Source organism: Littorina saxatilis, linkage group LG2, assembly GCF_037325665.1.
Source record: "Littorina saxatilis isolate snail1 linkage group LG2, US_GU_Lsax_2.0, whole genome shotgun sequence".
Taxonomy (NCBI): domain Eukaryota; kingdom Metazoa; phylum Mollusca; class Gastropoda; order Littorinimorpha; family Littorinidae; genus Littorina; species Littorina saxatilis.
This window is the reverse complement of record NC_090246.1, coordinates 35,924,022-35,936,731: the sequence shown is the minus strand read 5'-3', so window position 1 is coordinate 35,936,731 and position 12,710 is coordinate 35,924,022. Positions and strand designations below refer to the sequence as shown.

The window sequence follows — 12,710 nt, the reverse complement described above, 5'->3', positions numbered from 1 at the left end:
ATCACATTTTAGATTGTGACCCTCCGAGCTCGGCTGATATTGCTGCTGAACATGACGGTAATTCCGACGTAGGCTGCTATCATCTTGATCAACGGTCGCAGCCTGTAATCACATTTTGTGCATGACGTTAAAAAAAAGGTTCTGGGAAAATGCCTCCACTTCCCGAAATCTGACCATATAGTGATTGTGATCCTCCCCTCAATCATGGTGATGACGATGATGATGATTATGATGATGGTGACGACACCGATGATGACGATTACGATGACGATGACGCCAACAACAGCTTATTTCACGATGCAAGATTTTGTTCACTTGCTCTCAGAGCTCTCGTTCCCTTCTATCTATATATATATACGACTTGTGTCTGTCTGTCTGTGTGTGTGTGTGTGTGTGTGTGTGTGTGTGTGTGTGTGTGTGTGTGTTCGCTATGCCAAGCCAAAGTTCTCGATGGATCTGCTTCAAATTTGGTGGGCATATTCAGGTAGACCCCGGACACAACCTTGTCGATGAGAATTTTGAACACGTGCTCTCAGCGCGCAGCGCTGAACCGATATTGGTTTTTCTGTTCATCTTCCCAGATCCATTCCCACTAACTCTTCCTTATCTTCTCCAGTGTTTTGCGTTTATCTCCCTTCCTTCGTGTGGCGTCAATCCATATTCCCGTTACTACGTTACTACTTTTAGAATGTCACTGCACTGTCCAGAACGCTTTCCTTGCACCCGTAAGTTGTCCTCACTGTAAAAGTGCAAAGGTCGAATCAATTTATAGCCACGCGAAAAATACACTGTCATCTATCTCTATATATTTATAGATATAGATATAGATATATATATATATATATATATATATATATATATATATATATATATATATATACGGCTTCTGTGTGTGTGTGTGTGTGTGTGTGTGTGTGTGTGTGTGTGTGTGGAGGCAACACCTGTGGATTGTAGAGTTCTGTTTGTGATGGGGTCTGGCGGCTTTTGTCTGTCTGTATGTTCTGGCCTTTGAGAAGCCATAACAGTTAATATAGGGCTTAGAAATAAGCTCTAAAATTCTCAATCCCGTTTGAGAGGACTTCACCTTCAAAGGTGATTGTGGTGTTTCGGCACTCGGTTACATTTGACGTCGTCGACAGGGATGGGACTCGACATGATATGTTCAGGAATGGCATTATGGCCACTGAATCATTTTCGTGCTGTTCCCATTCCACCAACCTGGGAGGGACCTAAGCTTGGCGGGTCCATGGTTCGGAACTTTGGGGACAAAGTTCATTCAAAGGGGGTCGAGTGTGACAGGGTGACTACCGTCGCCCTTCACAGCAGACTCTGCAGAGTTGTTCGCCTTAGAAGTTGTGGGTTTTCCTTGCATGTACCCGTAAGTTGTCCTCACTGTAAAAGTGCAAAGGTCGAATCTATTTATCGAAAAATCCACTGTCATATATCTCTATATATTTATATATATAGATAGATATATACGGCTTCTGTGTCTGTGTGTGCGTGTGTGTGTGTGTGTGTGTGTGTGTGTGTGGAGGCAACACCTGTGGATTGTAGAGTTCTGTTTGTGATGGGGTCTGGCGGCTTTTGTCTGTCTGTATGTTCTTGCCTTCCTTAGAGTGGGCACAAACTGGTGGATGAAAATGTTGAACACGTGCTCTAAGACGGCGAACCGCCACGCTGTATGTCTCTGTCTCGCGATTCACCCGGCGAAGCCGGGTATTCATCTAGTCACTAATATAACACCACCCCAACATGTCTATTATTACCGGTTGAAAGAATGTATAGTGTAGATAGCAGAAGACAGCTGAGTGTCATGTGTGCTTGCCATGGTATTGGTAGACGGTGGGCCCACACGACCCAGCTTCAGCATCCCGATGACGATGATGACAATGACGCTGCTGCTGATGACGACGACGACAACGATGATGATGATGATGATGATGATGATGAGAAGGAGGAGGAAGAGGAAAAGAGGAGGAGGAGGAGGAGGACAATGGAGAACAAGGCCTACGATTTTTTACACTTTTAATCTGGACGCCTCGTCAAAACTGCATTGTTAATAAATCAAACAAAACCCGAGACAATTCTGTTCCCAACCTGCTTGAAGAAGGTGTTGTAGATGGCAGAGCAGAGCTGGGTGTCATGCGTGGTTGCCATGGTTTTGGCGGACGGAGGGTCCACGCGGCCCAGCTTTAGCATCCCGATGTAGTCGTTGCAGGTGACCAGGAGGGCGTCGTGGGGGGACGGCTGGAGGTGGAGGGGGAACTGACCGTGATCCGGCATTCTGGAATGCAGGCTGCTGGGGAACTGCAGAATGACGCTCTGGAGGATCGTGTGTTCCTTGATGTCCCACACTTTGATCACCTGCATGTGTAGCCCCAAGAAGGTTGGTCAATTTGGGGGAAGGTGTCCGGGCAACTTTTTTTTTAAAGAGCACATTTATAAGTTCATCTGGTTGTGCTCCTTTATCACACCATCCACTACATGGCTTTGTATTTATGTATCTGAATAAAATACTGTGTAAACCAACTGTGTTTCGAAATGACAAGAACTGCCTGTGCTTTTTTATCCAATTTCGTTTACTCAACTCAACTCAAATTTATTAATCCATATGGAAATTAAATTGTAACAATACTCATTTCCAATCAAAAGAATAAGAATACATAATAAAAAAATAAATGAAAACATCATAAGAAAATAAGTGAGTATGATTATTATGAGTATGATCACAGTCTCACTAACGCAAACAGTCATCCGTCAAGTCAAGTCTGCCATCACACAACTCACTCACTCACTGTGCTTGTTTTGTTTGTGTCTATACTTTGACGTGCCTCTAAGTATGCTGGTGTAACTTGTATGTAGCAAGGACGTGAGTGTTTGGTTTTGATTTTGAGAGTTTAAGGAAAGCGGGCTTCTGCAAATGTTCTGAACTGAAATGCACGGCAGCTCACCTGCCCAACCCTCCGTGTGTTTGCTCTTCTGTTTTACTTCAACCTTCAAGCACTCATAGGTTTTAATAAAAGCAAGTAAACGAATACCGATGAACAGTTACTTATACTAACGAATCATAACGACGGAAAAGTGAACTGTTTAGAATGAACCAAGCATTTATGACATATTATCATTTTTTGGGGGACAGAAGCATCCGTGATGGTATGACTGGAAAAGTTGAACTTGAAGTTGAGAAAAAAACTTTTAAACCAAGTTGCTTTTTGACTTCTAAAATTAAACTGAAGTAATGAACCACATCTTTCTATCGGTAAGGTAGAGGTACAGGTGCTTTCCAAATAAAATCAATCGAACATTTAAATTAAAATGTCCCCTATCATTGCTTTGTAACAATAATACACTAATCAGAAATGCCTACATTCATCACGCAGGTTTCATGCATTATGAAATACGATACGGCAAAAACAACCATAAAATCAAAAAACAAGGAATACATGAAGGTGGAAACAGACAGACAAAATAAAGAACATGCAATTTTCCTCAAATTCTAGCAACAGCAATACTTACCCACGAACACAACATGCATATCTACATGTATTTGATGCATGTACATACTCACCTGAGCGTGCAACAGAGTGTGAATGAGTTAGACCGTCACCAAGTAAAGTACAGTGTGAAAGAGAGGTATTGCTGGAAGTGTCCAAGCTATCAAAAAATGGATGTGTACAGGAATAAGATTGCGGTAGTAAATAAATCAACATGTTCCTGTCGATCAACGTGTTTGATTATTCACTCGTTCATAACATTTATTTTTGCACTACTGGTGCATGATTATTGGAGAGTTTTAATTCATCGTACTCATCTGATTTACTACTAACGTATTGGGAACAGTAGTTTGGGCTTTATGGCTACATTCATGAAAAATTGTGTTTTAATGGTATAAAAACAACACATTGAAGTTTGTTTCAGTTATTGTGGTATAACCGCTGACAGATATGCAGGCTATATGACATATTCATCGTATTTGTAGTACTGAAAATCGCGGTCAAAAGGACAGACCAGGCCATATTTTCATGCCCGAACTTCTGTGCTTTCTTATCTGGGAACTAAAAACAAAACACACCAAAAACAAAGAAGAAAAAAAGAAGATTTCTTTGAATTTCACGATTCTAACAGAAGAGTGTTGGTCTGAAGCAAACGACTGTCTCCAAGCATGGGGTTTTAACAGAACATGCCTAGGCAAAGGCAAGTCGGGTATACATTTGGGTACTGGGGCGGGCACGTACATCGTGAGTACAATGGTGCACATAAGGGTGAATACGGGAATATATGGGTATATATACAGGTAGGAATACATCCCAACACCAGATATTTGGACGACACTGGCGTGTGTATACATGTAAGTACGAACAGGCTTTTTAAGCTGCCTATAAACAATATTGGTTTCGCTTGATAAAGTTTTCTTATACTAAAGGACATTCTTACAGAAACACACACACACAAACACGAACGCACGCACGGCGCACGCACGAACACACACACACACACACACACACACACACACACCGTGGCACACACACACACGCACACACGCACGCACGCACGCACGCACGCACACACACACACACACACACACACACACACACACACACACACTCATCACACTATGACTGCTGAATGTATATGATAACTGAAGCACAACTTGACACGAAAACAAACCCTCTTAGAACTTATTCTCATTCGCGGATCCTGAATATACACTCGTTATTATTGCAGAGCTCACTTTGTTTTGCATTAAATACGCTTACATCTAACAAAACAAAAAACTAACAAAAAAAACTCCTGCACCAAAGAAATAAGGAAAATCCAAAACTATTGCCATAATCAGCTTAAACTCGCCATAAAGACACTTACACATATACACACGCCACCACACACATATTTTTGATACACACAGCCGTGTATATTGCCAAGCACAAGTCTTCTACACAAACCACTCCTATACACACCGCATCCTTTGAATAGGAGAACACTTGCAGGAGACCCTCGTGTATGGCCACCCCTATCACGCCTGTTGCATGCCCTGCCAAGATGGCCACCGGTTTGTGCGGAACATACGGGTTCCACACCCGTACCAGATGGTCCATACTTCCGGTGACCAGAATGCTCAGGTTCTTATTGTAGTCGAAGTGTTCTACTCCCTGAAACGAAACAAAAAAGAGTTTAACTGAAGATGTGCCCATTCGTGCCATCTGGTGCTCTTGTCGTTTCAATTTGATTAACAACGAACTGGATACCACCCCACCAAAACACCCCCCCCCCCCTCCGTCCCGAGAAAAAATCAACAACGCCCAGACAAATTAAAAAACAACAACAATAAAACACAGACACATCAACATCAAAAACTACAACACTGAGCACCACAGAAAAAACAAAAATAACTACGACGACAGTACCAACAACAAACCTCACCCGCCTACCCGAAAACACACACACAAAAACACAATAACAATAACCCCCACCCACCCCCATAAAAAAGCACCATCAAACAAACAGACATTGGTGTCATCATCATGTTCTGTACACACTGAAACGGAACACACGTTATACAGTCTTTCAGATCGTATGTGGCATTTGTCAGCAGGAATTTCACGCTTAAGTCCACAAAAGTTCAAGTTTTCTGTTATGTATCCCATTACACAACACCAAGTGAACGTTTCGCGATGACTTTTTGGACGAGCGCAATGGCCTAGTGGTAAGACGCCGGCCTCCTAAGCGGGAGGTCGTAGGTTCCAATCCCGGCCGCTGCCGCCTGGTGGGTTAAGGGTGGAGATTTTTCCGATCTCCCAGGTCAACTTATGTTTCGACCTGCCAGTGCCTTATCCCCCTTCGTGTGTACACGCAAGCACAAGAACAAGTGCGCACGGAAAAGATCCTGTAATCCATGTCAGAGTTCGGTGGGTTATAGACACACGAACAAACCCAGCATGCTTCCTCCGAAAGCGGCGTATGGCTGCCTAAATGGCGGGGTAAAAACGGTCATACACGTAAAAATCCTCTCGTGCAAAAACACGAGTGAACGTGGGAGTTTCAGCCCATGATCGCAGAAGAAGAAGAAGAAGAAGAAGAAGATGACTTTTTGACCAGACCTCTTGGGGGGTGTAAGGTAAATGTAAATCTCCATCCAACCAACAGTAGCCAGCTGGTCGACTAAAACTGCAACCACGCCATTATACATTTGAGAAGAATCTGCATTGACTATATTTTGTGGTTGACCTGGTAGTTTTATTTAGGCCTACCAAACGTTATTGCTGAGAGTTCGAGGCTACCGATGGCATTGGGGACATGTAAGTTGACATAGTTTACGACACTGCAATTATAAACGATGTATGCCGCTTCTCTTCTCTAACTCTCTGCTTATTTGCGTACGTGTGTACATGTATGTGTACGCTGTGATTGTGATTGTGAGTGTGTGTGTGTGTGTGTGTGTGTGTGTGTGTCTGTGTGTTTGTGTGTGTGTGTGTGTGTGTGTGCACGTGTGTGAGAGAGAGAGAGAGAGAGAGAGAGAGAGAGAGCACGTGAGAGAGAGAGAGAGAGAGAGAGAGAGAGAGAGAGAGAGAGAGAGATGGGGGGGGGTGGGGGGGGGGTGTGTGTGTTGGAGTCGCCGATGCTCGCCGTATTCCTGACGTGCAGTAGCATGGCGGCCACCATTATTAGTCTCGGCTTACCTCTTTGCCGGGGGACAACAAACTTCCGGTGTTTATTTTTTTACAAGAATTAAGAAGAGTGTCGTCACAGTCGCGTCAAATGTATCATTACGTCATGTTAAAAAAAAAAAAAGGGGATGTAATTTTGCTTTTCGTTTTTATCCACAGCTAGAAAATGAGTGCGAATCTCTCACTGTCTCTGCGGGAAAACAATTCGGAAAGGGTAATTTGTTTCCCACACGGATTAGCATATGACAACTTTGCGTGAGAACGTTTCACCGAGGATTTACTTTCGCAACGTGAGTAGATGCAGCTGGGCTTCAGTGTAAGTCCTGCGAAGCAATCCATGGTGTAGTGAAGTTACCACGTGTTTTGTCCACGTGTTTTTGTCCCCAGACAAACCTTCACCTTGGGTTTGTTAATTATGTTAGGTCATGGGGTCCTGCAAGTCGTGAATTTCTCTGCTTAGGCCGTCGATGACGTTAAATCTTGTTTGACGTAATTTTCTCCAAATGCGTGGCTTTTGTTACGTCACGTGAAATTAGGAGTGCTCGGTTCAAAAATAGCTCATCATTATAATTTGTAAAATGTTTCGCAGGAAAATAATATTAAAAAATTATATCTCATTAAAGTTCTCAACGGTATGTCCAAGGCTTTTGAAAAGAAAAAGTGTAAGCTAATTTTCTATGCTTTAGGCAGTTGCGTACGTTTGCCAGATCAAGAAATTTCTATCAACAAAAGGTGAAAGCACTTGCTTGAAGCTGACACCAGCTTGTCACTATTTCTGCAAGCTATAATATGAAGCAAGCCAATTTTATCAGTATTATCAAAGTATATATTCGATCGAATCTTAAATCTATCAGGTGTAGCTTCAAAGCAGCGCCCATAACGAAATGTAAAATAAGTTAAAACAATTAAAACCCTGCTTGGATAGAGGCTTAATTTCTATGCGACTCCGGTATGACCTATACATCTGACAGTGATGTTGTTTTTCGTCGGCAGTCCACCAAAACGCTGAAACTTGGTTCCCACATTCTTCCAAACTGGTTATAAAAAAGTTGAACGACGGCGGAAAACCAGAATTCACATTAGAGCATTTTTTTCTGCTCACGGAATATCTAAAACAGAGCAAAAACTGAAACAGGTTTACAAAAGCATTACCACGTGTGACTTTTACAGTATAAGCATGACGAAACGTCAGATCATCAGGGCGACCAGTGCATGAAGACGATACAAAATTTAGTAGAAGTGCAATGCCTTTGGCACAGTCGCGTGAGCCGTGCATGGGACGTGCGCAAAATGCGTTTCATCATAACTTTAAGTGCTTCTTACACCTTTTAACACAATCTTATTGAAGATGTATGGCCCTTAAATTAGTACCGGCCTATCTGGATTGTGAAAAATAAACACATCACTGCACATTTTTTCAAAGCACATGTAGGTGGCTGATTGCAACAACACACGCACACAATAGGACAGCACGACTCTTGTTGCTGCCAGCTCTAAGCTTGGAGGAAGCGAATCGAATGTTTAAGTCTTGGGACAGGGAAACAATACAAACGAAATAAAACCAAAAATAAAAAAACGAAGTAGTACTAACGTACCAGTCAATGCCAACTTGATCAAGTTCAGATTTCAAAACCCTAAGGCAAAATACATCATCACCCACCTTTTCAATCTTGAAGACGTAGGGTTTCTTGAGGTTGTTGGTGTCGCAGATGACGATGCTGGACTTGGAACAGGCGGAGGAGGAGATGATGGAGGCGCTGTCAGGCATGTAGCGCACCTGGCGCAGGATGTCCGGGTGGATGTTGGGCAGGTGCACGTGACGCACGTATTTATTGTGCTGGGGCAGCTCCTGGGGACAAAACAATAAGACAGAGATGATGCTGGTTCACGAAGAGAGCGAGGGAGATATTGTGCTGGGGAAGCTCCGGGGACAAAACAATCAGACGGTTTATTCATTAAGGCCATAGCCCCATATGAGAGAGAGAGAGAGAGAGAGAGAGAGAGAGAGAGAGAGAGAGAGACACACACACACACACACACACACACACACACATACACACACACTAACAAACAAACAAACAAACAAACAACAACAAACAAACCACACACAAAAATACCACTAATTAAAAAAACGTATAGTGACCTGCATGACAATTATTTTCTGCCGCCCTCCGTCGCTCTTGAATGGCGTTTCAAACAACCAACCAACCAAACAAACAAACAAAAAATTCCACGCAAACCAGAAAAAAACACTAATTGAAAAAGGTTTACCTGCATGACAATTTTCTGCGGCCCTCCGTCGCTCTTGAATGGCGTTTCGAAGAGCTGGGTGACGGGCCTCAGGAAATACAGCACGTGTATAGCCCCCGTGTCCACTCCGTAGATCAGGATCGACTCGGAATTGTGAGACTGTCGTCAAAAGAATCATACGCAGATATTCTTGACATCGATCGTCGCCAAAATGGATTGAAAATAAATAAGAACAGAATTGGAAATGCTGGACAACTCTCTTACCGAAACCATATAGGTCGACGCGAATCATAATGTGTACATTACTGAATAAACATACATAACTTCGCACTCTTAGTACAGGTTGGTACGCTCTGCCTCTGTGTGTGTGCGTGTGTGTGTGTGCGTGTGTGTGTGTGTGTGTGTGTGTGTGTGTGTGTGTCTGTCTGTCTGTCTGCCTGCCTGTCTATCTGTCTGTCTGTCTTTCTGAATACTGCCCCTTGTGTGTAGGACATTTTCAAACAGCAGCATTGAGATTATAAATACTTACTAATTCAGCATTCTTTGTAAATGCAACGTTTTCTTTTGTTTTGTCAATAATAAACGTTTCAATAACCTACCATTCTTGTTTTTGTGTGTTAAATTCTGAATTTTGGAACGTTAGCAGTCTATCTGTTTGTTTGTTTGTTCGTTCATGGGCTGAAACTCCCACGGCTTTTACGTGTATGACCGTTTTTACCCCGCCATTTAGGCAGCCATACGCCGCTTTCGGAGGAAGCATGCTGGGTATTTTCGTGTTTCTATAACCCACCGAACTCTGACATGGATTACAGGATCTTTTTCGTGCGCACTTGGTCTTGTGCTTGCGTGTACACACGGGGGGTGTTCGGACACCGAGGAGAGTCTGCACACAAAGTTGACTCTGAGAAATAAATCTCTCGCCGAACGTGGGGACGAACTCACGCTGACAGCGGCCAACTGGATACAAATCCAGCGCGCTACCGACTGAGCTACATCCCCGCCCTGACTGAGCTACATCCCCGCCCTGACTGAGCTACATCCCCGCCCTGACTGAGCTACATCCCCGCCCTGACTGAGCTACATCCCCGCCCTGACTGAGCTACATCCCCGCCCTGACTGAGCTACATCCCCACCCTGACTGAGCTACATCCCCGCCCTGACTGAGCTACATCCCCGCCCTGACTGAGCTACATCCCCGCCCTGATTGAGCTACATCCCCTCCCTGTCTGAGCTACATCCCCGCCCTGACTGAGCTACATCCCCGCCCTGACTGAGCTACATCCCCGCCCTGACTGAGCTACATCCCCGCCCTGACTGAGCTACATCCCCGCCAGCAGTCTATCTGATTTTGGATGTCTGCTCATTTTACTGGACTGCAACCCTCTTCTTTGTATTGTTCTTGTATGTTCTTTATTCTTCATGCCATCTTCGTCATTTTAAGCAAATGTAACGTTTGTCAATAATTAAACGTTCCAACAGCCTACCATTCTTGTGTTTTTTAATTCTATTTCAGCATATTTTAAGAAAACTTTGAGCCTAATAGTCCTTTTGACAGAACAACTGAGAGGTTTACATATGATCTATCCGCTAGGCCTACTTACCTTGGGATCGTAGTAGTAGTCAAAGCAGTAAGGAACGTCAGACATAGCTGCAACGAACAATATTTGAGTTACTTTATTCCCAGATTGTGAGTTCTGTAAGTAATAGACGATTTTCGAAAATAACTCTTTCAGGACTTTCAGCGGTCTGGAAGAGTAAGACTGTGTAACTCTTACCCTACTAGACCGCTGAAAATCCCGACGGAGTTATTTCCAGAAAACGTCTATTTTGTGGCTTGTTTTGGTATATGATCAAACTCATCAATATTGCTACATGCAGTTAAACAACAAAGGAAAAGGAAGCATAAAAAGCACGTAGACTGGTGAACCATAATAGTTTCTTTCTATGAACCGAACATTTAGAAAACCATGACTGGCAATTGACAGACTGATTAACGCTTAAAGTGTTTACAAATATGTTTCAGACAAAACCCCGTGCGTTTAAGCTACAACGTAACAGGCGTAGATCAACAATGTTTTCAACAACCCTCAGATAACTTAAACTGAATCACTTTTTACAACTTTGTCGCAACTGATTGATAACCAAATTATCCTAGCAGAAAACTCACAGCATAAATGGAACTCCTCACAATACTGATTTGTGGAGACTTCCCATAAGCGGATATCAAACGGAATTACTGCTTACAACTTTGTTACACCTGGTTGATAACCACCTCATCCTCGCGGAAAACTCACAGCATAAATGGAACTCCTCAAAATACTGATTGGTGGAGACGTCCCAGAAGCGGATGTCTCGTCCCGTGGAACCAATGGCGATCTTCTCGCAGTTGCGCATGTACACGGCGTCCGTGACCCACATCTTGAAGCGTCGCTTTTGTGGACTCGTGTCGTCATCGTCATCACCTACTGTGTACGTCTTCTCGAAGGCCATGTTGGGCTGCCATACTGCCATAGCCCCTTCCTGATTAGAAACGTTAAACCTTGTGGTTTGGTTGTTGGACTGTAACAGCCTCTCGATTTAAACATATATCATTTATCATTTCTATCAACCAGTCTTTCCTCTGAAACACGAATCTAAAGCCGCGATGGTTCAACATATCATATAAACAGCCTGACTGGCTTTTACTTTGACAATCCACGTTTCACCTGAAGCTCAAACTCATTCACTACTTCGATATGTCACATATGAACATTGTTTTTGCTTACCCGGCTGGTTATGAATTAAAACTAGTGAAAATGATGACAAAATAATGTATCTGTTCTTTTTAACCAGCCTCTCAATAGAAGAACATAACATTTATCTCTTCTTTCAAAATAACTCCCAAATTCAGTTCTTCCTAGAGAAAGAAAAACATAAAACTTGGCTGTCTGTTCATACCAGCTTCAACTCATTTTAAAAGTAGCGTTTTCTACATAGACGACACACTGGCATCTCCTCAGCGAGTTTTAGGGATCAACAGCCGTTCACATTGAATACGTAATTAAGAGTTTATTTTGACCACATAGACGCCTTTGGTTCATACAAAACGTTATTCTATTTCGATATTGTGACATTGACGATCCGTACTCAAGCATATACTTATATTAGCAAGGCCAGGCAAGGAAAGGCAAAGAATGTATTCAAGAAACCCCATGAGTACATGAAAAAAAAGATGACAAAAAAGAATGAAATACAAACTGTTTCAACGTGATATACCTAAGCTCATTCCGATGGAAGAAAATAAAAGAAGAAAAAAGGATTTCATAACTGAAAAAAGGAAATCAACGGGTTATGACTATATGCATGTGTACATGTCATTTCGGAAACAAAACAACGGTTAACTGAATATATCATTTTAAAATATCAGCACCAATTTAGAATTATTTTAAAATACATACCTTCGTGTGTGTGCGTGACATTTACCATTACACTAACAGGGTGTGAAACAGATGTTCATAAGTTCGTTTGAGGGGGGGGGGGGGGGTGTTCCAACTGAAGGCAGGGGTCCAAAGTCCACTTTTTTTTTTTCTCTGAGAGGTACATTGGATGGCCAGGGGGGGGGGGGGGGGTTCCGGATCCCCAGGAACCCACCCCCCAGATCCGGGCCTGAACAGTATATTCATTTGCTCTCACCTTGCTTATTGTGACGTATCTGGTCGGAGCATCCACAGCTACAATTTTTGTCGTCACTTCTTGCTGCAAAAAGAACAAACGAACACTTGCTTGATACTTTCAGATCAGACTCATTCACAACTG

At 43.0% G+C, this 12,710-nt stretch overlaps 2 protein-coding genes across 7 annotated transcripts in view; one reads left to right on the top strand and one right to left on the bottom strand.

Annotated features, from left to right (window-relative positions):
* The window catches only part of LOC138958863 (cilia- and flagella-associated protein 337-like), a 90,282-nt gene that overhangs the window by 14,616 nt on the left and 62,956 nt on the right, over positions 1-12,710 (bottom strand). For all 6 annotated transcript variants that reach the window (XM_070330167.1, XM_070330171.1, XM_070330169.1 and 3 more), the window contains 7 exons: positions 12,588-12,650; positions 11,210-11,435; positions 10,517-10,563; positions 8,937-9,074; positions 8,326-8,514; positions 4,959-5,150; positions 2,098-2,364 (listed from right to left, as the gene is read on the bottom strand). In XM_070330167.1, coding sequence (XP_070186268.1) covers positions 2,098-2,364; positions 4,959-5,150; positions 8,326-8,514; positions 8,937-9,074; positions 10,517-10,563; positions 11,210-11,435; positions 12,588-12,650 — 1,122 coding nt within the window. The remainder of the gene's footprint in view (positions 1-2,097; positions 2,365-4,958; positions 5,151-8,325; positions 8,515-8,936; positions 9,075-10,516; positions 10,564-11,209; positions 11,436-12,587; positions 12,651-12,710) is intronic.
* LOC138958869 (uncharacterized) overlaps positions 12,239-12,710 on the top strand; it is a 291,914-nt gene continuing 291,442 nt past the window's right edge. The window contains exon 1 of the mRNA XM_070330180.1: positions 12,239-12,261. The gene's annotated coding sequence lies outside the window, so the exon portion shown is untranslated. The remainder of the gene's footprint in view (positions 12,262-12,710) is intronic.